This window comes from Camellia sinensis, chromosome 5, assembly GCF_055761805.1.
Source record: "Camellia sinensis isolate YWXY chromosome 5, ASM5576180v1, whole genome shotgun sequence".
In the NCBI taxonomy this organism is placed as follows: Eukaryota; Viridiplantae; Streptophyta; class Magnoliopsida; order Ericales; family Theaceae; genus Camellia; species Camellia sinensis.
In genome coordinates, this window is record NC_138965.1 from 135,094,397 (window position 1) to 135,121,202 (window position 26,806).

The window sequence follows — 26,806 nt, forward strand, 5'->3', positions numbered from 1 at the left end:
CTTATATTTTTTAATTTATACTTTATGATTATTAACTTACAGCTTCTAAGAAATTTCGCCAGTTGATAATATATATACATATATAGAAATATATTTGTCCTTTTCTTTTGTTGGCCCAGCAGAGAATGGTTGGGTTCACTACTTCCAACAATGATTATTATAACCCATAGGCCCATCAAACGACTCAAGCCGAGGCCTGTCCAAACTAGTCCAAAGTCCGGGTAGTTCCAATTCCAAGGTGCATATATGAAGAAACTAGCAAGTATTGAATTCCCATAATCTAAGACCCAAACACAATACAGACGAAAGAAGGAAATGGAAGAGGTAGGAACGGCGGTGGGGAGGAAGGTAGGGAGATGGACCTTCCTCTGTTTGGTTAGTAGGAAAAGAGGAGGAAAATGAAAGATTTTCTATTCAACAACATGCACAACATCTTCATTTTGTACAAAAAAATTATGTATAAATTTTCTATTCATATAATAACTTTACTCAATTAGAATCTTTTACTTTAAAACATAACACCCATCAAATCAACAATTGCAAAAATGACATCATGTCATTTTGGTGGAATTTACGACTACACCTACCAACAAAATTACAACTATGCCCTTACAATTGTCATGTGATAATCATATAGGCTGCATTGACAGTAAAGGAAACTAAAAATTGTTTTGATGATCAGAGGCAAAACATTTGTTAATACAGAAAAGAACAGTAGCATAACTTCCAAATCTACAACGAGAAGAAAAAAACATCAAGAATCAACTCACATGCCTGAATTTATACAAAAACATATATCAAAAAGTTATATTACAGTAGCTCAGTAGTGAATGTATGTATGCATTTCAATGTTATTCTGAAACTAATGTATCAAGGGAGACACAGTGAAAAACTTGCAGTGTTCAACAATAAGTGGGTGAATGAAAACATAATCAACAGACATGGTCACAAACCAAAGCAGTAACCAAATATTTCTTTACACACGCGTTATTTTCCCTCAGCAGCCATCTTTTTCTTTATTTCGTGAGCCGTGTTGAATATGCCATTGGTAGGCTTGTTGCATACAAAACATTTTTTGTTCTTGGCATGATGCTGTGAAACAAAAGAAGAGAGTCAAAAAGCTTATAATTTGAAGAATAACAAGCAACATGGCATAACACTAAAAATGATCAAATCCTAATTTGTACCAATGCATTTGATCAAAGAGCAATGCTAGAGACCCACACTTTCAGACCCACAATGATGGGCCCTATATCATTGGGTGTGTAACAAATCAAAGTTGAGGGTCTAAAACGTTTTCCTTGATGAAATCCTAATTTGTATACGGAAAAAAAATCAATTCCAGGAAGGGAAAAAAAGTACTGAAACTCTCATTTCTTTAAATTTTACATATTATCCAATAAAGGCAATGTTAAGAGCTCATTTTAAATGCTATGTAAACTTGAAATGGGATAACTTTATCGTCTCATCAATTTATCTTATATTATCTTTCACTTCAAATTGTCAGCAAAGACTCAGGTACAGTTCCATGTTTCCTTTTTAGTGATAGATAAAAACTGAGAAACACAAGAGAAACATTCCTCCCTCTTGTCTAATATTTTTCATTTCATGCACTATTTCTATACATGTGAATACATAATTTACTTTTACTTAAAGACAAACAGACATCCAATTTTTAGCAATAAAGCATACTCCTATCCTCCATATAAAAGATTAGGAACATCAAATATGTATGTTTGGATAAAGAATCTTTGAGTGCCCCAGGAAACTGAATTGAAAAATTTTAAATTCTGATATTTACAATAAAATTTGTTCTGTTTGGACAAATGGTCCTAAACATGGGTAGTGGTCTTTCATGTTTGGTAGAAAAAAGACAGAAAATTCAATCATGATAGATATGAGCTTCCCATGATGTGCACAAAACAAGTCAACATACCCAAATTTCTTTGGAATATCTCACTTTATAAATTCAATTGGGTTAATACAAAAATTCTGAAAATCAACAAATTTAGTAGAATGAGTATGCTCGTGACATAACACATCCAAATTTTGCTCCTAAACATAAATTTGTATGTTGATTGCGGTGAACATGCAGGCAACCAAATTCATTTCATATCCTTGATGAGAAAACACTTCATGATGAGGTCATAATTTGTTAAAGGGCTTAGAGCAAATAATCAATTTGTAAAAATATTTCTTGAGCATCAGAATTTGTTTCCGATAGTTTTCTTTTTCTCATTTATTTCATATACTACAAGTATGTTAACACAATTAGAAATATTTCGTAAACTATGAATGTTTTTATTTTTTTTATGAGTTCATCTGGAATGGTAATACTACAAGTATATTAACACGAGGATTTTTTTTAGGAAGTCATCTTCATGTATATTTCTCTACATTTGAGATCGTTAAAGAGGCTTCCACCTTTCTCACAAAACCAGTTTATGTGTTTCATTATTTTCTAACTTTATTTGATTTCTTTATCTCCTAGGTACAATTCTATCTAGCTTAGAAGCATGAAATCCAGTACAAGCATATGAACACTAGACAAGAAAGCCAGTAGTAAATAAACAGGGAATTCAATTATGACCACTAAAAATTTTTATAAAAAAAATAAATAAATAAGCTTACCTTCAATGCACAATGCTCACAGAAGTAGTGCCTGCACCGAGTTACTACAGGATCTACAAAAGGCTGCCTACATATAAAACAAGCAAACGGCAATGCATCTTCGTCATCTTCATCGCTATGGTCCGCAGTCCCCTCATCCATGTCATCCCCTCCCATAGCCAAATTTCTCTTTCTTGCCTTTTCAGCTTCATCCCACTCCTTCTCCATCTGCCATCCCGACTTATAATCCCCCCGGTCATGCATAAACTTACAAGAATCTCCATACCCACAGTAACCAGTCTCTTTATAATCCTTACAAATATCTGGCTGGTAGTCAAACCTTGCCGACACTCTAATGTGAGCAGAAGCCCTAAGAGGCCCGTGTGACCCACCAGCTTTCTCTGCAGAAACTGTTTGCTCTCTTCGGAACCCAGCTTTGTAATCAGTATAACCATGAATACCTTTATACAGCTTTTCATCCCCAGGGTTCTTGCTTTTCCCCTTCAAAGCAGTCTCAGCTTGCTTTAGAACTCTCTCTCTGATTGCTCGAGCATCTTTTCCGAACTCGGTCTCAGTTTCCAGAGTTGCAGTTGCCCTGCTATCATTTTGAACTTGAATTTCTTTCGAAGACTCAAACTGAAAGATTGGTGTGGTAGACTCTACATTTGACTCGGAGGGCATTGAGCGTTTGGAGGGTCCAGTAGAGAAATGAAGCTTATTGTCAGGCTGTGGGGGCTTTTTCTTATTATGTATCAGTGAACTCTCAGTTTTAGTATCTTCAGCTTCAGCTTCATCTTCATTTTCGTCAAATGTTCGCTTCCTAATGTTTTTGTTTTTTGATGGTTTTCTGAAGAAATTGCAGACTGTAAAATACACAAGACAAGTAAATACTAGTTGAAAGTCGAAAGCTAATAAAAAAACAGATTGCATGCTAAATATAGCAGCAGACCTGGTTCAGGCTGATTTTGGGGTTCGCTCGAGTCAGCCATTGAAAAGTTGGACCCAAGGTTCGAAGCCTACACATGTAGAACCAAAAAATAAATCAGATTAGCTTGATTTCCCAGCTCACAATACCCTGAAAAATAAAATAAAAACAAACTGAAAATTCTAAAATATTCTTATCCTTTTTACTCTGCTTGCCTTTCTTGTGTGATTTCCTCCTTTTCCAAAGCAATTAAAGTAAACAAATGAAATAAAAGCAACATGCATTCATTCAGTAACAAGTAAATCATTTGTAAAAATCCAACTAGTTTCAATATGACAAACAAGCACACGAACATATCTAATAAGAGTTATGTTATAATCTAACGGAGAAGGGAGAGAGATTTGCTGGATTAATGGCTCTACAATTTCTCCAAAAAGCGAAAATCTTTCACCTGACCTTTTCTTGAAAATCTCACCTTTTTTTAAAAGGAATTATTGTGCTAGGTAGAAAACATTGAACTATGTTGGCCATTGGGCTTGGGCATCAAACATTAAACACTTGGGTTCAGAACAACTAAATAATAAGAAGAAAAATAGGCATACCAACAGCACCAGCAACGAGTGAGCACCGATAGAGCGAGGCAAGACAATTCAAAGCCCTAACTAGCTGATCAGACTCAGGTTTACCAATTTTTCATTTTAAGTATCAATTCATTATATTTTGCCTCGAAAGACCAGCTAAAAAAGGACAGTTGCAGTATTCAACAAAACCAGATGGCTCTGAGGCCTGTTCCTCCCAGTTCAACGTGATGACCCATTTGTTCCGGTTCTTAAAAAAACTCTCCCCCAATTTTTCAGCACTCAAGAGCAATACCTTCCAAAACTAAAGCTAGGTGTCCCACCACGGACTCCTAGTAACACTTCAAGTCCAATATATCTTGCTCTATCTATCCTTTAATTGTTTTTTTCTTTTTTCTTTTTTCTTTTTTTTTGTTAGAACATCCACAGTGGGCTGCCAAAGGAGCTGCCATTGCCAAATTTTGGAAAGAGTTGACAAAAGCAGCACAAGCTTTGGCAATGGCAAATCTGCCAGATCATCATCCCCAACTGCTTTCCTTCTTTCCCTTCCTCATTCTTTCCCGACAAAAACTCCTCCAAACAGAAAATAATATTTTTGTACAACATTTACCAAAAAAATTAAACAGACTAAAAACAACACAACAACAATAATCAAGCAATTTCAAACAATCTGAAGTAAATTTTAAGCAATTATCCATCATGAGAAAGAGGATTTCAGAAAAATAAATACCTGAATTTCTAGATGCGTGATGGAATTCAGACGATTTGAGCAATCTGAAGCTTCGTGTTAGGGTTTGTGTGTGGTTTAAGGGTTTGGGCTTCATCTGCTTCGTGTTAGGGTTTGTTTGTCCTTCGTCTTCATCTTCTCCATCAGAATTACGATTCCAAGGGCTCGGGTTTCTCAGATGGATCAAAGATAGAGATTAGGGTTTAGGGAGAGAGAAAAAAAGAGGGAAGAGAGAGGCATCGGTGGGGATAGAGATAGAGATAGAGATAGAGATAGACGCGGACGATCGGATGATCAGCCAAACGGTGCCGCTTTGGTCTTCTTGTACATGGTTTTTTTTTTTGTTTTGGGTTGGTTTGCTTGCTGCTTGGCACAAAAAAAGAAAAGAAAAAGTGGCACTTTGATTGATTTATTGATTTATTATTTGAGGGGTGTTGCTTGAAATGACCTTTTCTTATGTTTAAAATATTGATAAAGACTCCTAAAATATTATGGGCAAAATTCAGTTTAGTGCATATTTTAAAATAAAATTATTAATAATTAAATTATAAAAAATTTCATGAATTTGTATTAATTTTGTGGTTGAACCACTGAAAAGTAATTTTTCCAAATATTATCACTAAACTAAGGTGATAAATAATTATATCTTAATTGGTTAATATTTAATCAAATTAACAAGATTCTTTCTAATTTGGACCGTGATGTTGTTCCCGTGGAGCTCATTACATGGCTCACCTCAATAATCTGAATAGTTAACTTTTTAGATCATAATATGTAGATCATTTATTAAAAAAAATCAGATCAATTTGATAACCCGTAATCCCTTTAGTTTATGACATTTATTTACAAAAAAATAAAAGACAAATATTATTTGAAAACTAAACTATTTATTTTTTGGTTGATAGATGTAATAAACTAACATGGTTAGTTTGAATCATTGACGTAGAACCCAAAATTTGGGAGGGTGTTGTGCCTCTAAGGCATACCACCGTGTTGTGAGCATGTGGGGGCATTTTTTGAATTTATTATTGTTACCCAAAAAGCAATCTAAGAAGAGGTGAATTAGGTTTTTACAAATTAAAATTAATAATACCCCAATAAAATTAACTACTAGTACAATAATTATTAACAAGCACAATGATAAACTTAGCAGTAAATGATCAAGCAAAATAGCAATGAAGTATAACTAACATATACGGTAAATCAAATGATTAGCACATGAATATTAAATAGATATAGCAGTAGTAGGAAAGTAAAGAGATTAGGGAAAATGAGACAAACAGATTTATAGTGGTTCAGTTTCAACCAAGCCTACATCCACTCCTCAAGTTTCACTTGAGATTTTTCACTATCTTCTAACTTCACAGGGTGCTAGCAACCTTTTCACAGATGGAGCAATCCTCCACAGATTTTACACAGACTTTCTAAGTTAAGAATACTGAATGTACTACACTCTTACAAGGTTGAAAAGAATGTGTTTTTGCTTTCACAGAAAGTTACAATAATTATCTCTCAAAGATAGACATAAAAATGAAGTTCTGGTTTTTCTGTAAACCTCACACAAGAAAGATGGGCTTAAAGTTATACGTCTCAGTGTATAATTTTTAAAAGAGGATGTAAACAAAAATTGAAGAACACTCCTCAGAGAATTTTTCAGAGAATAGATGTGAGTGATTATAGATTAAATAATATTTTCTGGTTTTTTGTAACTTGTTTACATTAGAGGCTTTGATATATATAATGAAATTTATAATTGTTTATAACTGTTGTATTCATTTGAATTTATAGCCGTTTATAGCCGTTGTACTCCATCATTACTAATTTGAATATCTTCTACTCCATCATTACAAATTTGAATATCTTCCACTTGAACCTTTTGAACTGCTACTGTGCTAGGCTGTTTGAACCTCTGTTTTTGGGCTGTTTGAACTCCTGATTTAATCAAATATTAAATACATTCTAACAACATTTAGGATAAAGGTTTAAGTAAGAAATAATAGGACAAAATAAATTTTGATTCTATTTTTCTCTTTCAAATAAATTAAAATATAAAATCATCAAAATAAATGTTGATCAAAATATTTTGATTCTATTTTTCTCTTTCACATAAATCATCAAAATAAATTTTGATTCTATTTTTCTTTTCCAAATAAATTAAAACATAATTAAATAAATCATCAAAATAAATAAGTCTAACAACCTCCCCCTTTTTTGATGATGGCACACAATGATATTTTGATTTGATTTGGGAGTAAGAAAAGCTCCCCCTTAAGTCATGCTCCCTAAATTCATTTCTAAATACATAAGTTAGCACATATGTAATAAATAAGCTTTAATCAACAACATGATATGAGACTAAGATATTAAATTATAAATACATAACATCATAATAAAATAATATCATAATACAAAATAATACTATAATACATAATATCATATAATTTTCTCCCCTGTGACATTATCAAAAGGAAATCATGGGTCAAAATCAGGAGGAGGAGGAGGAAAATGATTTGAATAAATGGCATCTATATAATGCAAAACATATATATACATATATGCATACACATACAACTCTCTCGCGTCTCTCTTTTTCCTTTGATAAACGCATTTGACACGCGGCCTCACTTTTGCATCATTGGCCAACAAAAGCAAGCCTCGATTTGTACTCGCCTCGGCTCCCTCTCCCTTCTTGTCTTCTTCTCTTTTTCCTTCTTCTTAATCTATCATGACCCAATCCCCGTACCCAAGGGTTAAGCATCGTGATGACCAGTAACGGAGATTACCTCCGGCCAATTTTTTAAAAAATCAATAAACGCAAGCGGAAGTAATATTTAAGTGAGGGTACCAAAATAATCATTGGAACTCCTATTTTTATTACAAAATTTATTGACCAAAAAGACCGATATTTACATAGAAAAATATCATAAAAGTGCTGTGTGTGTGTCTATTCCGCAACTCGACTTTCCAAAAGCTATTTCTGAATTGCATAATTTTCTGAAAATTGGTAAACAGTTATAAGCACATGGCAGAGTGAGAAATATTATACCAATAGTGTAAGGGGCACGAAATAACCATGGATAGTTAGTTAGGCTAAAACATTTACATAACTCAGTTTAGTAAATAAATCATTGGTAAACAAATCATTTAAGTGGCAGAAACTAAAATACAGAAATTATGCAAATAAATAATCATAACCACGGTACGTAATAGAATAGAACAGAGGTTACAAGAGTGACGGTTAGAACAGAGGTACGGGCTCAAGAGGTGGCTCATACGGACTATAGACGTGGCTTCCACAATAGTGTAGCACTTATCTCCGCATAATACTTTGCTCCGCACAGAACAGAGGTCAATGGATCCATGACAAATAAAGGACCACAAAGTGGTCAAACAGAGGCCAATGGTTATTTAAGTCTCCCAAGGCATGAGACTCCCGTGGTAGTACTTACAAAACATAATTGTTTATAAGGTTATAGACAAATATTCTTTAAATATAAATAAACATATCCATGGGTTTCCTTTTAAAAAAATAGGGTTCAGAAAATAATCCACGTAACTGAAATAATAATATAGTTTATAATAATTTATAAAACATAACTTGTATAAAATAAATATGGTAAGTCAAAACATACGTAAAATACATTATGGTAACTCAAAGTATAATATAACTCACCTTAAAAATAATACCTTACTCTTTCTTTCCACTACCAAAAACTCTTTCAACTTCCATTATTTTCTTTCCCTTCCTTTCTCTCTTCTTTCCTTCCTTTCTTTCTCTCTTACTTTTCCTTTCTTCGTTCCTGATCCTCACTTCACAGCACCCCTACCTCCTTATATATTGAGGTGTAACATTTTCTCAACAAATTTTCGGGTGACACGTAGCACCCCTCCCAGCCTTCCTATCTCACAGCCATTATTACACTCTCGACTTAAAGCTTATCCTTTCAATGGATAAGTTTAACTTAATTATTTATTTATATATTGATCCATAAATTCTTGATTATTATATTATTTTACAAAATTACGTATAATAATACAAAATAAATCATATATTTTTTCAACAGTGATTAAATAATATTAATATAAATTTTATAGAATAATTAAAAATTTAGGTTGTTACATAATTACACACTCGTCCATTTTCTTCTTCACCGTTCTCTTCTATTTCTTCTTCCTCATCGAGAGACAAAAAAAAAAAACTAAACGAAGGAGGCCAAATCTCAGTCTGTTCGCTTCTATTTCTCTGCAACTCATTTCTTTGACACCTCTCACCTCTAATCCATGGCTTCCGCATCTCGTCCCCTCACTCTATTTCCGGACCTGAACAATCCCATAAGCTCTACTAGACCTAGTGCCCCTACTCCTACTCTTCCTATCATTCCTCTTCCTAACCTTCCTATGATGTCGATTAAGCAAATCATGGCAGGTTAATCTGACATAGAAGCCAATCATTTCACATTGACGTCCTGTATGGAGACGGTGACGGCAGTTACAAAATTGGCTCACCAATTGCAGAACAGGACGAGTGAGCTCCATCAGGTCAACGCCCAACTCTCTTTGCTCCAGCGCATGTACAAGGATGCGCGAGTAGAAATAGGCGCACTGAAGGCCGAAAATAAAGAGCTTAAACGGAAGACTATCTCCATGGCCCGACTTGAAGCAACGTCGTTCTTGGTCTTTGATAGTTAGCGGGAAGTCGTCGCTCTTGATGAAAGCATGGGCAGGGGCGTCAAGGGTCGCCCAAGGTGATAAAAAGAAGAAGAAAACGATGAAAGAGGCGAGTAAGTAAGATCGGCGTATGGCCGAAAAAAAATGAAGGTTTTTTTTTTTTTTTTTTTTAATGTTTATTTTGATCGGTGTGTGGCCGTAAAAAAATGAAAGGTGCTTTTTTTTTTTTGGTTTTTTTATGTAAATATTTGTATTTTGATTTGTTGTTGTGTTTATGTTTAAGTACTGAAAAATGAAATTAAAAAGCAGGGAAAAAAATAAGAAAATTAAGCCCAAACAAAAAATAATAATGAGAGACCAAATTGTTAATAAGTATATGAGAAGCATTTAAACATGATCTAATTCTCAATTTCTTAGCAAGAGCATACCAATCTCAAGACTATAATAGACATAACAGTGCATAGATTAAACAAAGTTGCTAAGCAAGAGCATAAATATGGAGCTAAAGTTCAAGGCACTCTTCATTGAGGAAAACGATATTCCTCTTACATTATCAACAACTAATCAGTTCAAAGGTCATGTTGTAAGAATTAAGATACCAAAAGTATAGAGATACCAAAATAATCAGAGATACTGAAACAATCAAGTCTCTTTTTCTCCCCCGATGACATTTTCAATAAAATCAAGCACAAGGAGAGAGTATGGTACAGCATATAGGATGGAAGAATGTAAGTCTCATTATAGCACAAATAATCATCCATATCAAGGTAGGTTTATGATACCAGAAAAAATAATAGCACATATTGATCATACGATTGAAGCTCATGCCATTTGACAATAATGGGCAAAAAAAATAGTAACATGTGAAGGTGCAAGCCCATAAGTTTGATATCAAAAACAGAATAAAAACTGAGGGGATTTTAAAAAATAATCAAGTTTAAATTCTTCCCCCTGTTTCATTTGACAAAATCAATAGGAGATGTGATAAATGAAAGCTCATAACTGAAATGTTCTCGTCAATAATATCAAATAGGATGCTAAAATGATACCAACATGCAATCTACTAAGGATACTAATATGTAATCTAGAAGTTTTAACAATCATAGCTCAAGCATTATGTAGAATACCAAATATTGCTCATAATAGGTTAAACTCAATATAATCTCATGGAGTTAATGTAATTCCAAAAAAAAAAAAAAAAAATGAAGCATGTTCAAGGTATAGCAATCCATATGCCAAGAAAAATCATGAATTTCAATATGTACCACACATTTAAGCATAGGCATGATATTTAGGTAAGAGCATCATCAAAGAGTATACATTGCAAATCATATGAAGCATAATCAATCTTTTTCATATCAAAGTAATAACAATACTAGCTCAAGGGATATAAGATAGAATTTTTACCTCAAAAGCTTAAGAGAGTATATGAGGCATACCTTAGGTTCAAGAGATGGAAGCTTTTCAATCTTCAATTTTCTTTCATGAGGAGTTCATCTCAAAAGGATTTAACAAGTGTGTTAGCAAAATGATTTCTCCCCCTAAGTTAGTGCTACCCTTTTTTATTTTGTGTCAATATAGCATTCATAGAACAATCATTATTACTCAATAAAAATACAACACAAATCACTTCTTATCACAAACTAAAAAGGTGAAAAATAATTCAATGATCAAACAAGAGTTTGGAATGCTATTTTTCAAAATTTTCAAGTTGTAACGCATAACATAATATGCATAAGAAAATAGTTTTATGCTCTTTATTTTATTAAGAAATGATGCAAGAATCTCATTTAATCACATAACATTATCAAGAGGCATTTTCATCAATTCAATCCACATGCTCAAGTGTGATAAAACATTTTACTTAATATGGAACACAATATGAATGTTATAAACAATTAATTCAATAATTTATCAATCAAAAGCATTTCATAAGATGTATGCCAATATAATCCATATTCAAAAGATATTCAATAGGATAGATGCAATGTCTCTACAAACGTATGATACTTCTTTTCATTTAAACATTGTTGATGGATCATAATCAAGAAATTTCATAACTCATTCAAATATTTCAATGAAAAGAATATAAGCATAAAATTTTCATATTGAGCATATTCTTGCGATCACAAATGTAGAATTTAAAATTTTCATATTGAGCATATTCTTGCGATCACAAATGCTATGACATCAAAATTGATTCTACAAAGATATGACTCAAAAAGGAATTAACATATTAGTATAAAGTCATATATAAGATGTGAAAAGTATGCTTACAATTTTCTTTTACCACTTCTTATCTCTTTTTCATAGCAATGGATGACATGATATTAAATGTTAATGAATACATGAATCATTCATATTCTAATAGGCATTCATCAAAATAATATAATTCTTATTTTTGAGCTCAATGAATGTTTGAAAGAAATTAGCAGAACATGACTTAACAAACTTAGTACAATTAGGTTACATGGAAGCAATGATTAGACACAACCTATTGTACACAAATCACACCTTAAAGAATATATAACTTTAAGTTTAAAGGTGTGTTAGGAGTTATACCTTCATTTACCTCTTTGGAATCTTTACCTATATATTACCTCTATTGTTCATCTTGGTGATTTTCATTTCATCATTTTTCTTTTTGTAGGAGCTGATTTTGCTCTTTAGATTGAACACTCTTGTTGTGCATTTCCTCTCAAAGTCATTGGTGTTCTTTGAAATTCCACCTACAAAATATCTTTATTTCTTTCTTGGTATCCATACTTTCTTGGATCCATGGGGATTGGCCTCAAGAACATTTAATCTCATAAAAGGTTTAAGAGGATCAAAACCAATGCCTACTTTGTCAAAAATACATCTTTTATTTCCAAGAAGCTTGTTGAGGTTTTCTTTTCCTTTTACAAAATTTTCAAGAGTTTTGTTTAAATCCTCAACATTATTTTTCAAAATGTTTTTCTCATTGGTAATAGACATGAAGTCATTTTTCAAAGTAGCATTTTCCATTTTTAAAACACCCACATCATTTGAAAGAGAAGTAACTAATTTCTTTAATTTAGAATTCTTAACACAAACATTTCTAAATATGTCATGTAATTCATTGAAAGCACTTTCAAGTTCTACATAATTAGAAATTACCTCATTTTGAGTGGATTCTTCTTCTCCAAGAGCCATGAGACACAGGTTGGCTACTCCATCATTTTCTCTCCAAATGGCTTCCTTTTTGCTGCCATCCATCATTGAAAGTTCATGAGCCATAAATGAGCCTAGGAGTTCTTCAATGCCTAATTTTGTTCGGTTTTTTGCTTCTTGGATAGCTGTAACCTTAGCTTCCCATTCATTTAGCAATGACCTAAGTATTTTTCTTACAAACTCACCATTAGTATAAGATTTACTAAGAGATTTTAGAGCATTAATAATATTAGTAAATTTATAAAACATCTCAGAAATAGATTCAAATGATTCCATAGTAAAGAGTTCATAATCATGATTAAGCATGTCAATCCGAGATTCTTTTATTTGGTTAGTTCCTTCATAGGTAATTTCAAGTTTATCCAAAATCTCTTTAGCAGTAATACACCCAGAAATTCTATTGTACTCATTTGCATCTAGTCCACACACAAGAATAAGCTTGGCTTTAGCATTAGCTTGAAAGAGTTTATAATCACGCTCATCAAATTCATCCTCGAGTTTAGGCACACTGATATGGTCTACTACCTTGGTAGGGATTTTAGGACCTTTAGTGATAATGAGCCACAAAGCAAAATTGGTAGTTTGAAGATACAAAGTCATTTTTTCTTTCCAATGAATGTAATTACCACCATTAAAGAGAGGTGGCCTATTGCTAGTTTGTCCTATAGCAGAGTAAGTAGAATACATGGTTGCTATGGATCAAAAACTCAAGATTGTTAAATCTAAACAAGAGCCCCAGGCTCTGATACCAATTGTTACCCAAAAAGCAACCTAAGAAGGGGGTGAATTAGGTTTCTACAAATTAAAGTTAATAATACCCTAATAAAATTAACTACTAGTACAACAAATTATTAACAAGCACAATGATGAACTTAGCAGTAAATGATCAAGCAAAATAACAATGAAGTATAACTAACATATAGGGTAAATCAAATGATTAGCACATGAATATTAGATAGATATAGCAGTAGTAGGAAAGTAAAGAAATTAGAGAAGATGAGACAAATAGATTTATAGTGGTTCGGCTTCAACCAGGCCTACATCTACTCCTCAAGCTTCACTTAAGATTTTTCACTATCTTCTAGCTTCATAGGTTGCTAGCAACCTTTTCACAGATAGAGCAATTCTCCACAGATTTTACACAGACTTTCTAAGTCAAGAACACTGAGTGTACTGCACTCTTACAAGGTTGAAAAGAAGGTATTTTTACTTTCATAGAAAGCTACAATAATTATTTCTCAAAGATATATATAAAAATGAAGCTATGATTTTTCTGTAAATCTCACACAGGAAAGATGGGCTTAAAGCTATACGTTTCAGTGTATAATTTCTGAAAGAGGATGTAAACAAAAATTAAAGAACACTCCTCAGAGAATTTTTCAGAGAATAGATATGAGTGATTATAGATCAAAAAATATTTTCTGATTTTTTGTAACTTGTTTACATTAGAGGCTTTGATATATATAATGAAACTTATAACCGTTTATAGTTGTTTATAGCTGTTGTATTCATTTGAATTTATAACCGTTTATAGCCGTTGTATTCATTTGAATTTATAGCCGTTTATAGCCGTTGTACTCCATCATTATTAATTTGAATATCTTCCACTCCATCATTACAAATTTGAATATCTTCTACTTGAATCTTTTGAACTACTACTGTGCTGGGTTGTTTGAACCTCTGTTTTTGGGGCTGTTTGAACCTCTGTTTTTGGGGCTGTTTGAACTCCTGATTTAATCAAATATTAAAAACATTCTAACAACATTTAGGATAAAGGTTTAGGTGAGAAATAATAGGACAAAATAAATTTTGATTCTATTTTTCTCTTTCAAATAAATTAAAACATAAATCATCAAAATAAATGTTGATCAAAATATTTTGGTTCTATTTTTCTCTTTCAAATAAATCATCAAAATAAATTTTGATTCTATTTTTCTCTTCCAAATAAATTAAAAACATAATTAAATAAATCATCAAAATAAATAAGTCTAACAATTATGATGATCCAAATAAGTAGATCATCCATAAAAAAAAAGAAGATCAAGTCAATTAGACATCTCTAACCTATAAGAAGACTGTTTTTATGTTTGTAAGAGGAGCTAAGTTTGAGCCCACTAAATTAATTAGGCCCAATAGTCCAAGGTTGATGGGCCCGAATTTATCGCAAGTCCAAGACTGGTGGGCCCGGATTTATCGCCATCGAACGGGCTGAATCGCCTTAAGCCTCGAAAGGGTTTGGATCCACGAACTTAGAGACTTACTCGGGCTCAGACTTGAAAGGGTTCGGATCCACGAACCTAGAGATCCGAAGCACTTGGCTTTGAACGGATTCAGATGCAATCTAGAAGCCGTTCCATTAATGAGTCCTAGAACACTTGCGGGCTTGGAGCTTTCCGGGATCTACGCACCAGAACCATGGGTGTAATGGAGTTCGAACAAAGGACCCGATCCGAGGACGGTGAGTGGAGATAAATTCACTCTTCGATTAAACTAGCCTATACCCGGGTCGAGGTGGCACGACTTCGGGGGGTCCATGAGACTCGACAATATTTAGCGGCGGGGGGGGGGGGGGGGGAGGGGTCCTCTAGGACTACCTCGGCCCTTTGGGATGATTGGGGCTCATTGGTTAGGAATGGCTAAGAAGAAGGGTTCGCCGAGAGGTTGATCTCCTCTTCGGGGTTTTTCCTCATCCTCGGAGAGGTCACCTCCTCGGACAAGATGCTTAGAGAGAATATTCCCCACGTGCCTTGCACATGGGCTCCATCCTACATCATGAGGTGCCTATAAATAGCACCCACCCATAGCTTTACAAGGGATGGATTTTGGAGATTTTTTAACTCTTGGGAAAGAACTAATTTCCCTTCTCCATTATCAACCTTAAGAGTGAAAGTGGGAGATCCATGGGAGAGTCTTGCCATTATTCTCTCTCTAGCCATTTTGCCTTCTTCTTCACCCAAACTCTTATCTCCATCATCTCTTTTACTCTTGTGTTCTTAAGTTGAGACTATTGAAGAATCTAAGTCTCTCATTATTTTCTAGAGAATTCGAAGTTGTTCTTCAAGGATCTTCGAAGATCTTCGAATTTTTTAACTCCTTTCTTGAACCCTCTCCTACATTTTGGCGACTTCACTGGGGAGGCGGATTGGTTAATGGTTTCAACGAGATCTGGAACTCATACAACACTGGAAAAAATGACAGATAATGAGACTCATCAACAAGGCTCTTCCAATGGTGGTGATGAAAGGACTCAAGTTCAAGACCCACCTCTCATCCTTGAAGCCATTCAAGGACTCCAACACACTCAATAGGAGATTCTCATGACCCTTCAAAATCTCACCCACACCATATTGGTGATGGGTTCGCATTTCACATCACCGGCAACAAGTGGAGGTCAAATCGGCGCCGGTAAGCATCAACAACTTCATGGTGATGTTGGGAATGGCCAAAACCATCAAGATCCACCCCAAATTCTCCCTGAAGTTGTACAAAATGGTGTGCAAAATCAAGTGCAAGGAGGAACAAATCATGGCCAACCTGCGGCCCATGCAGGACAAAATCACGCACCTGGAGGATTGAGCCATGGTCCAGCGGTGGTTAGAGGAGTTTCTGGCACGACGAATGGTGTTCCAGCGGTTGTGGAAGTTCAAAGAAAGCCTACAGAAATTTCTCTACAAAGTGGTGCTCCATCCATGCCTAATTTTGTTCCACCGATTGTAAATTCTACTCATGTACCGAGTGGGTCTCCTTTGGCTCCGACGCCAAGTTTGCAAGTCCAACCCAGTATAGCTGTGGCGTGTAATGAACTTTATGGGACCCAATACAACGCCTTATCACCAAATGGCATATCCATAGGTGTCGATGGCCAATATCGTCATGCATCTTCACTGATGATGAATTCTCAGTACCCAAATGGCCAAGTCACTCCAAGTTTAGTCCTCGGGTTTACAAGCCAAGTTCTGGAAATACTACCATCAAGTTCTCTCCCTCAACAATTTCTCACTCTTGCAGATGTGCAAGCCATGTTCGAGCTAGAACGGAGCAAGAAAACTTTATCCTCTTTGCTTGATCCGAATGTCAAGCCACCATACCTTATCGAGATGTTGAGTTATCCATACCCGGAGGGGTACACAGTGCCGAAGTTCATTAAATTCGATGGCAAACAAGGAAATGCTCGAGAACATGTTGTGCGGTTCATCGAGACTCTTGGTATTCATGGTTTAAACCACATCCTCCGGCTGAGAGTATTCTCCAAGTCCCTCACCGACCGAGCATATAGTTGGTACGTTAACTTGACTCCAAACTCTGTTCGGAGTTGGGAGGAGATGGTCAACAAATTCCACACCAAATTCTTTCAAGCGGCTGAGAAGGTAACTGAACTTACCCTATGTAAGGAAAAGTAGCGGGAAGGTGAAGACATTCTCGAATATGTGAAGAGGTTTCAAGACAAAGCCGTAGATTGTCATGAGGCTGTAGAGGAAAGCTACTTGGTCCAAATCTGTGTTGAAAGGGCATTGAACAGATACAAGATGCTTCTAGTTAATCATAAGCTACCCACCTTCTCGGCACTAATTGAAGCATCTCGGAACGTCAACATATCTCAATCTCAGGAGATGGGGTTCGAGACTAGTTATAAAACTAGCTTCAAGTCATCCCGAGGACCTTCTGTCACTGCGGCTTCCGCGTCTTCTACCCGAAAGTCGCAGAGGGGGGAATTCAGAGGTCAGAAGAGGAAATACTGCGAAGATGACACTCCTTTTCCGTGTAGTTTTGAGGGGGTGAAGGCCTTAGTTAAAGAATGGGTGGTAGATGGGGAACTAAAGTTGCCTCGTATCGAAGAGCTTTTGCCGAAAAAGGATCGTGAGGGCCCTAATTATTGTGTTTTCCACCGATCACTAGGGCATCCTACAGAAAAGTGCCGGACACTTAAGAAGATCTTTAGAAAGAAAATTGAAGCAGATAAGCTAGAGTTCAAAGAATAGGGGCCCCAGGATATCTTAGAAGACATGGCTATGATGGTGTATGATGGCCATAACCCGAGCAGCTGCTGAAAGCTTTCCAAATGATCTTGCAACTCTAGGGGCAAATTTCAACATTCCGTAGAAGAAGTCTATCTATGACATTTACAATTTGTATTTATTGCATTGTCCTAGATAAAAACATTTATATTGAAAGGGGCAAGAAAGTAATAAAAAAAAAAACTCAATCTCTCCTAAAGACACCCTCGAAGAAGCTGCCCGTCACATCTATATCTGGAAGACAAACAGTAGAGTGTGCCTCTAAAGTCTCCAAGGCCCGAGCATAACCCGACTCAAGTTCACGAAGAGTTGCCTTTGTCTCATCTATAGAGGTCTGATAAGAGGCAAGTATAGACATAAGTTTCACCCAATGACTGGCGTTTGAAGCTATATCCAGGCGCTTCCGAAGCCATGATAAGTCCACTTGGTGACGCTTCATGTCAGAGATCCCCTGATACGCCGTCTCGACTACTTTCCCATTAAGGTCGCACAACCGTTGCCTGTCCAAGCTATATAAGATAGTGGCAAAAGACTTGAGAAGAGCAGTCTGAATGAGTGGACACTGGCAAGCAAATGAAGCAAAGGTCTCCGGGTAACTCGAATGCACAAGCTGTAGAACTGAAGCAAACTCAGGAGCTACCCAATAATGGACAAATGATACTTTGTCAGAAGACGAATGAGGAATTGTGGTCGGAAAGCTGCTAGTCTCAGGAATCTCCCCAATGTCTATCGGGTTAGATGAACCACCCGGAGGGGTAACTCTCGGCAGAGGTCCCAAGCCTGAGAATGCGGGGCGATAAGGGGAAAGACCAAAAGCATCACTATCAAAGTGGAAATCACTGAGATTCAAATCCAAAATATTCAAAGGCACTGGCGACGAAGAACCTCTAACAGTCGTCTCAAAGGCAAGTGTCCCCCCTTGAGAAGGAGAACCATGAGGAGTCACAAAGAGAGTTGGAGTAGAGTCCGAGGCAGGTGAAGGCAGGACCCCGGTAGCTGCTAACACTGGAGCAGAGTCTGAGACAGGTGAAGGCAGGACCCCGATAGCAGCTAACACTGAAGAAAAGATAAGGAAGTCTTATTAGGGGTAGGGAACAGTAAAGCCATTTGAGTAAAGATTTCTCACAGATAGACGTAAATGACAAACTTCAGAAAGAAAGATTACCAGAGGGAGAATCAATATGCAAAGTCGGAGCAACTGAAGGACTCCTAACATCAACAAAGTCACTTGGCCGTATAGGGAGCACCTGATCGATCTCAATGTCTGATGAAGCCTGAACAGTAGCAGTCATCCTTGAAGAAGGAAGGAGGGCCGGAGGATGAGAATCACCATATGTGGGCTATCGAATGAAGGCATCAAGCTATGCAATGACTACATCCATTGAGGGCCTACATTATGCTACGAGCAAGCTACGGATTGAGATGTTGCCTTACTCATGCTACACGTTGGTGCAACGCTAAGGTGCGCAATGGCCTTAGGCGGAATTTAACACACGTGTTGGCACGAGGACTATGCCATGGGCAAGAGACTGACCCTCGGTGGCTTGTGGGCTTCGCATGACCAGGTGACCATCCAATATGCATCTATTGAGGCATGCTTGACCCTACGACACTTCGAGATGCTACTAAAGACCCAACATGCAACGTTGGCTTGTCGGCTAAGTTGAGGACCTTCGTTAGCACATTGTTGTGTGGCTAGGCACCTTGATGACATAAACCTAAGTTGGGCGAGCACCTTGCTTGAGGTAAGCTTGGCGCTATGAAGTGACTTATGCCGTGCTTGGTGCACTTGAGGCGTCAGGCCTACTTGTGGCATCCGGGTAAAGATGGAGCTTTCTTGTGAAGTTGTTTTGCTTGACAAAGCATTGGGGCCTAATGTTCAAACGGGTGAGACCATCAACACTTGATTTGTCAATGAGCTATGGCGGGCTTAAACTTGGTGGAGTTTGAGCGCCACACGAGCAAAAATTGATCCACTGCGCCTCTAAAGGAGTTGGCCCGTGACAGTTAACATTTCAATTGTTAATTTGTTTAATAATTAAAGCACAATTGCCTGCCACTGTTGTAAGTAATCTTGAAATGAGGCTCCGTTTGGGAAGAGTTATTTGGGTTTTTTTTGGCTATTTTAGCCACAAAAGATAAAATAGGCTATTTTAGCCACAAAAAATAAATATCATATATAATCCATAATCATTACATTCTCTCACAAAAAAGGCCAAAAAATCCTTCCCAAATCAAGCTTTTTAGCTTAGGCTAAAATAGTCAAAAAAGTCAAAAAGTCAAAAAGCCAACCCACTTCCCAAACGGAGGCTTAGAAATTTTAGTATTAATTTAGAAAAAGTGTTTTAAAAAAACAGGAAAAAAAATTGAAAAGAAAGACCCTAAAAAATGATTTTTTTTTATTAAAAAGTAACGGAGTACCAAGGCGGCACCGTTTGTTCGCGAAACACATCCTGCCATGCTTGGAGCATAGCAAGTACCCTCAGATCGAACGGGATCCGGGGGTACTGCTGCGCCCAACTCACAGCAGTTACTGTTGTGAGTTGAAACGGCGTCGTTTCGGCATTAAATAATTAAAAAAAAAAGAAAATTTCGTTTGGCTATTCGGAGGGTTTGAACCCAGGCCAGCTGGGAAACAAAACCTCTCTTGAACCACTGTGCTACTCAGACAATCTAAAAGTATATTGGACATAGATTATATTTATTACATATATTAAATTGAAATAAATTCAAGGTTTATTTAAGGAGAAGCCACCACTATTATTGTGTTTTATTTTATTTGTGTTTGATACATAATAGAGCATCAAATTGTGCATATTGGATATGGATTCAAGGTTTGTTTAAGGAGAAACCATTGTTATTGTGTTTTATTTTATTTGTGTTTGATATGGATTCAAGGTTTATTTAAGGAGAAGCCACCACTGTTATTGTGTAGATTGGAATTTTTTTTTTTGAAGATGGAAAGGATTTTTTATTTTATTTTATAAGTTTTATGGTGGCTGTAGCTAATTGTAATTTTTTTTTTATGCTGGAATACAGATTGTAATAATAGTAGATTGTAAATTTCTTTTTATGGTGGAATACAGATTGTAATATTAGCAGATTGTAAAAAAAAAATTTATGCTGGAATACAGATGGTAATAATAGTAGGTTGTAAATTTGTTTTTATGCTGGAATAAAAATTGTAATAAATATAATATATATCTAAAATACTCATAGGATGTCTTAGTAGCACAGTGGTTAAAGCTTGTTGTTCTTCCTCACTGGCCTAGGTTCAAACCCTCTGAACAGCCAAGCAATATTTTTTTTTTTATTTAATGCCGAAACGACGCCGTTTCAACTCACAGCAGTAATTGCTGTGAGTTGGGCATAGCAGTACCCCCGAATCCACAAAATCTCACCATTCATAGTGAGAAATTTGATGTGATTTGATTTAGTCTTAATTTCTCACAATTACTCATCTTATTAATCATAAAAATAAGTGATGATAAATATTATTCTCTCAATTGCTTTTCTTTTTATCACCAAACCCCGCAATCCAAAGGAAATGTTAGGATTTGGGAAGGGTTTGAATAGGTCAAGATCATATAGAAGGATTTAGAAGTCATCCAATGGTTATAAAGATGTGATTCTTTTTCAATGAGTATAATGATTTGTAGCTCGAAATTAAGAGCTCGAATGGCTCGAAAAAAAAGCACAAGTGTTTTCTCTCTCCTCAAAACCATCTGTTTGTACTCATTTTCTCCTCACAGACTCCAAAATACTCTCCTTAGACTCCAAAATATACTTTGTCTACTCACTCCAAAAGCAAAACCAAACGGCAAACTCGAATGAGGCTAAAATACTCTCCTTAAAATCACTTTCTCCTCACTTTCTTCCTCTTTTTCCTTCCTCTATTTTTTTCCTTCTTTCTTCTTCTTCTTTCTAAACTATTGAATGTGGTAAAACAAAAAAACAATACAGAGAGAGAGAGAGAGACGGGAATTTCACACCAAACCCAAAACCAAAACCAAACCCACAACCACAAATCAAAATCGACATTGAAACCCAAATTAGACAAAATAAAACAAAAATTTGAACAAAATCAAACAAAAATACGAACTTCCATGAAATAATTGATGCATGTACATATATATATATATATATATATATATATATATATAAATGTTGAAGACAAAGGTTTATACCTTTTTGGTTGATGATGATTCCCTCTCTCTTTCTCTCTGCTGTGTTGATGATGATTTGTTAATTTTTGGTTAATGATGATGATTCTCTCTCTGCTCTTCTCATCTTCCCTTCTTTTTCTTCTTCTTCTTTGTTTTTCTTCTGCAGATTATGGAAACGAAGAAGGAAAAAAAAACTATAGCGATCTTGGTTTTCCTTGTCATGTATTGTATTCCGGACTCGGTTCCGTGGGTGGTTATTGTTGTCTATATCTCATTTCCGTCCTTTAATTCTTTGTAATTGAGTTATGGGATGTTTTGGATAAGTTTGGAACATGTTGGTTGGGTGTTGGAACAAATAGTTGCTGTCCAGAATTTGGCATCTTCGCTTGAGCAAGGCTTTTGCGCTCGAGCGAGCCTTGGGTTTTTGTTTCTTTGCTCGAGCAAGAACTCTTGCACTCGAGCGTGCGTCTGCGTCTAGTTTGGACTTGAAGGTTGGTATTCTTCGCTCGAACGAGCTTTCTTGCGCTCGAGCGAGTGAGCCCCATGTTTTGAGTTTCTTCGCTCGAGCGAGAACTCTTGCGCTCGAGCGTGCTTCTGCGTTGCAGACCTAAAGAGCGAGGCTCTTTTGTGTCTGGTTGCTCGAGCGACCACTCATTCGCTCGAGCGAACCCTGTGTATATCAGATCGCAACAGCGGGTTTTCACATCATTTTTTCATCTCTTTTTCACTCCAAACCCTAAAATCGACAGCCTCTCTCTCTATACACACACTCTCTCTACAAATACACCTTGTTCTTGGGTCTCTCTACCCTAGTCTCTTTGTAAGAAAGCTAGAGCATTTCGTGGGCCTTGATTCGAAAAAGTTGGGATTTGGAGCATCTTGAGTTTCATCCTTCTTCTCCTTTGAGCTCCTAACTTTGACGTAGGGATAAACTACTCCTTATGAGTTTTAACATAAATATTAGTCATTTTGTATAAATGGTGAGATTTGGAAATTTTGGGAGGTTAGGGTTTGAAATTTGAAATGTTGAAAGAGGGTTTTTCATGTTTGGGTTCCATTGTGTATATGAGGTCTTGATAATGGAAATGGTTATGCAAAATGAAAGAAATTTGGCCTTGATTACAAGTTTTGAGAAAGGGAGGATAACGCCCCAATTTGAGCTATATAAATTGTTTGTGTAAATTATGAAACATTGGGGAATTATGAAATTGGTTTGAAAATTATGGAATTCGGAAAACATGGGATTGAATGGTGTAGTTGGATTGATAAATCACTCACCTGTGGAAAATATAATAATTTGTTTATTTGGTAAATTTATTTATCTGTTTAGAAATAGCTGTTTTGGGCTATCGGTGGAGGATAGCCATAATTGTTGTAGAATTGCATGATGATTAGGTAAGCCGAAACTAATCAATTGGAATATGTCATTGAATATGACAGTTGAAATAACACATTGAATATGTACATTAATTGATCATTGTATATGATAAAGTGTTTAAATACATTGCATGTGTATCTTTGTTTGGGAGGAGATAGGGGATGTACTCCATGGTTTGGGAGGAGATAGGAGATGGACTCCATTGATAATTAAGTTGGCCGGAGTGTCCAGGGTGAAAGTCCCGAAACCTTATATATATCTGTATGATGTTGATTGAAGTGTTGATATTATGAGTTGTAGTCTCATTTTGAATTGTCGATGAATTGAAGTGTTGATATTATGAGTTGTAGTCTCATTTTGAATTGTCGATGAATTGAAGTGTTGATATTATGAGTTGTAGTCTCATTTTGAATTGTTGATGAATTGAAGTGTTGTTTTTATAAGTTGTAGTCTTATTTGAGTTACTTGGATAAACGAACCATGTCAATAAAGTGAATTGAAAATAGAAATGAAACCGGGTGAAAGATGAATGTCAATGTTGATGGATTATAGAAATGGTGTGAACTGATGTATATGTGTTGAACATTTAACTGATGCTAATGTTTTAGTTATTTCTCATATTTGGTTTAGTATATCTCTACTGGGCTTTGGCTCACCCTTCTTGGGACACCATTTTCAGGTGCAGGGGACATGCCCCCTCCAAGGTCTTAGCTTGGAAGGTTTAGGAGTTGAAAGCTCCGTGTTTTGTTATTTTTGGTTTGTTAGTAATTACATGTAAAATTCAAGTTGAGGGCTTTATATGTAAAGAGTTAGTACTCTTCTTTTGTTATAACCAAGTTTCACTTGGAAAGATGTAAGCCCGTAGGGCATTCTTTTGTTATTAACATGTGCCATCATTTGTAAGAAGACTCTGATGAATGAAAATGTATCATTTCTTTATGATTATGGATCTTATGTATGATTGTCATTATGCCTAATTTTGAGGGCGTTACAAAACACCAACTTCTAAATCCTTCCATATGATCTTGGGAAGGGTTTGGATGGATTTTGAAAAGGTGAATTTTAAAATAATAGTAGTGTGTGAGTGATTTTCTGACCACACTGCCCGCTTAGTAACCAGCTGGAGAGCACCGGCGGAATAGATAGCACCTGGCTGACCTGCAACAGAAAGAGAAGATTCCGGCGGTGGTTCGTCCACCCGGGGGCACTCCGACGATCAAGTCAGTATATCTCTCAAAGATAAATCAAGTGCTAAACTCACAAGCTTGAGTATCAAAAGCATACCTTAGACCCATGGGGGTGCCTCTCTTTTATAGCCAACATAAACCTAGTCCCAATAGAAGCCTAACTTCTATGGACTCAGGATTACTGCTAATCTTGGACTTCCAGTAAGATTAGGATAAACTCTCTAAGAGTCTTATCTTAATACAAACGGAAGTCTTCTCTCATTCTAGGACTCTTGCCCCTCATCCGCTTATCTCGGATTCCGATATCTTCGGAGGTAACCTCGGCCTATCCGAGATGACCTCGGCATAACAACCAGGACACGTGGCACCTTGGCTGACACGTTGGCGTCACCTTGGCCACGTGTTGGTACTCAGAAAATATATACTCACAACTGCCCCCTAGGTTCTATTACCTCGGTATTCTGAGGTGATGGAACCTACACTGTTCGTTCATCTGTGCCCCTCCGTCCGAGATCAAACTCGCCGACCTCAAAGTTCCCTGGACTTTACTGTCCACTTCTGTCAAGTATCAAGCTTAATGCTTTCCAAGCTGCTCGAGATCACACCTCCTAGCTGAGGTTCTTGTTCCATTAATTCATAAACTCCAAGAGCTTTGCAACTGCTCCACTCACATTCTTTGGTGGGTTCCTGACTTCCAGTCATCTATTTGACTCTGGTGATCTTCATATCGGCGTTCATTTCTCTTGGTAGGTTCATAAACTCTTTTATTAAGCTCAATCTTTCATAACTCTTCTGAATCCGTTTACTTGCCCTCTGTTGTTTTCTATTTTCGTTTGTTTTCAAGTTTTGAATTGTTTGAACGCCTGGCACTGTTCTTGCCATATCCGCTTTCTGTTGCTAGCATCGTGTCTGGGTCATTACTTTCTTGTTCTTCATATACTTATTTAGTGCCTGTGCACTTAGCTTTATTCTTGAACTTTGTCGTCTTCTTGACTCTGATTTTTCTCTTTTTTCATTCAATCCTCTGACTTTTTCTCTTTCTAGCTCTTTTGCTTAAATCCGTCATTGTTCCAAGCTTTCAAGCTCTGCAACTGTTTTCACTCCTCTCCTCTAGTGAAGCTTACGTCATTCTGTCATTTTCGCATCCGTCGTCAGACTTCGGCAATTCTCATTCCGGCTTCCCTCTTTCTGGTAAGCCACTGTTCCTCTTGGTTTTATTTCTTGTTGCTTTCCAAGAAGCTCTGCTTCATTGTTCAATCACCATTGCTGTTTTACCCGTTGTTTCCAAATCATCCTCTTGAATACACACTATTCACACATCTGTTGATTTCTGCCACTGTTCTTGGCTTGACACACCTGTGCAATCTTTTTGTCTTGATTTCCTGATAGCTTCATCACCATTCTTGATTACGAATTATATTCTTGTTTCTGTTTTCTGTGTCTTTTTCCAGATTCTTGCTTTCAATCCTTGCCTTCAAACTCCGAGGTGCCAATTGCCGAGAAGAGCTTTGATCAAACTCTTCGGGAGATCGGTGCTGAGCTCGAGGCTGAGAAGGCTGCTGAGAAGTCTTCTCAACTATCTTTTATATCCTGCCATTGATGCCGAGTAGTTTTGTTTCCTTCTTTTACTCCTTGTACCTTGTACCTTGTACTTTGTCCTTCTTTGTATGCTTTTAATCCGGCTGACGTGCCATTTTTGTAGTCTGAATAATTTATTTTTCAATATTCAGGCCGAAGTGCCTTCTTTCTTCTTTAAATGCATTTCTCTAATTTCTTCTTTGAATGAATGTCTTCTTTTTTCTGCTCTTGTATGATTCTACACTTAGAATAATTTGCATGTCTTCAAAGTACACCTTGACTGTGCAATCTCTTCGGGTAAAATACCTCTGTCACAACTTTTAATCTTGCTCATCTCGGCCTTATCCTAACACTTGAAATATTGTAACAAATATTTTCACAAGTGTTGCTTAGGACTTGTCACTTTCTCAATGTCTTCTATCAAGACTTCAGTTTTCCATATTTCAAGTTTTGACAACCTGGTAGTCTCGGCAAGTACGCAGATATTGCTTGAACTTGACTTTAACTTGTAAATTTTTCTCAAAAATTTCAATAAGTGTTTTAACCATCATCCTTTATCATAACCTCGGCTTAACTTCAGCTTGTAAATTTTTCTCAAAATTTCAACAAGTGTTAAACCATCTTCCTTTCGATACGACCTCGGTTTAACTATAACTTGTAAATTCACACAGAATTTCAACAAGTGTTTAAACCAATCTTCTTCCGATACGACCTCGGTTTAACTTTAGCTTGTAAATTCACAGAGAATTTCAACAAGTGTTAAACATCATCTCGGTTTAACT

The 26,806-nt window shown here is 36.2% G+C and overlaps 1 protein-coding gene across 1 annotated transcript; it reads right to left on the reverse strand.

Annotated features, from left to right (window-relative positions):
* Window positions 1-754: 754 nt before the first annotated feature.
* On the reverse strand, window positions 755-5,226 carry LOC114310401 (Zinc finger (CCCH-type/C3HC4-type RING finger) family protein). The gene is made up of 4 exons (XM_028256375.2): window positions 4,844-5,226; window positions 3,560-3,626; window positions 2,632-3,473; window positions 755-1,092 (listed from the first exon to the last, which is right to left on the reverse strand). Exons 2-4 carry the CDS (start codon window positions 3,597-3,599, stop codon window positions 988-990), a joined length of 987 nt encoding a protein of 328 aa, XP_028112176.1. The 5' UTR covers window positions 3,600-3,626; window positions 4,844-5,226; the 3' UTR covers window positions 755-987.
* Window positions 5,227-26,806: the final 21,580 nt, after the last annotated feature.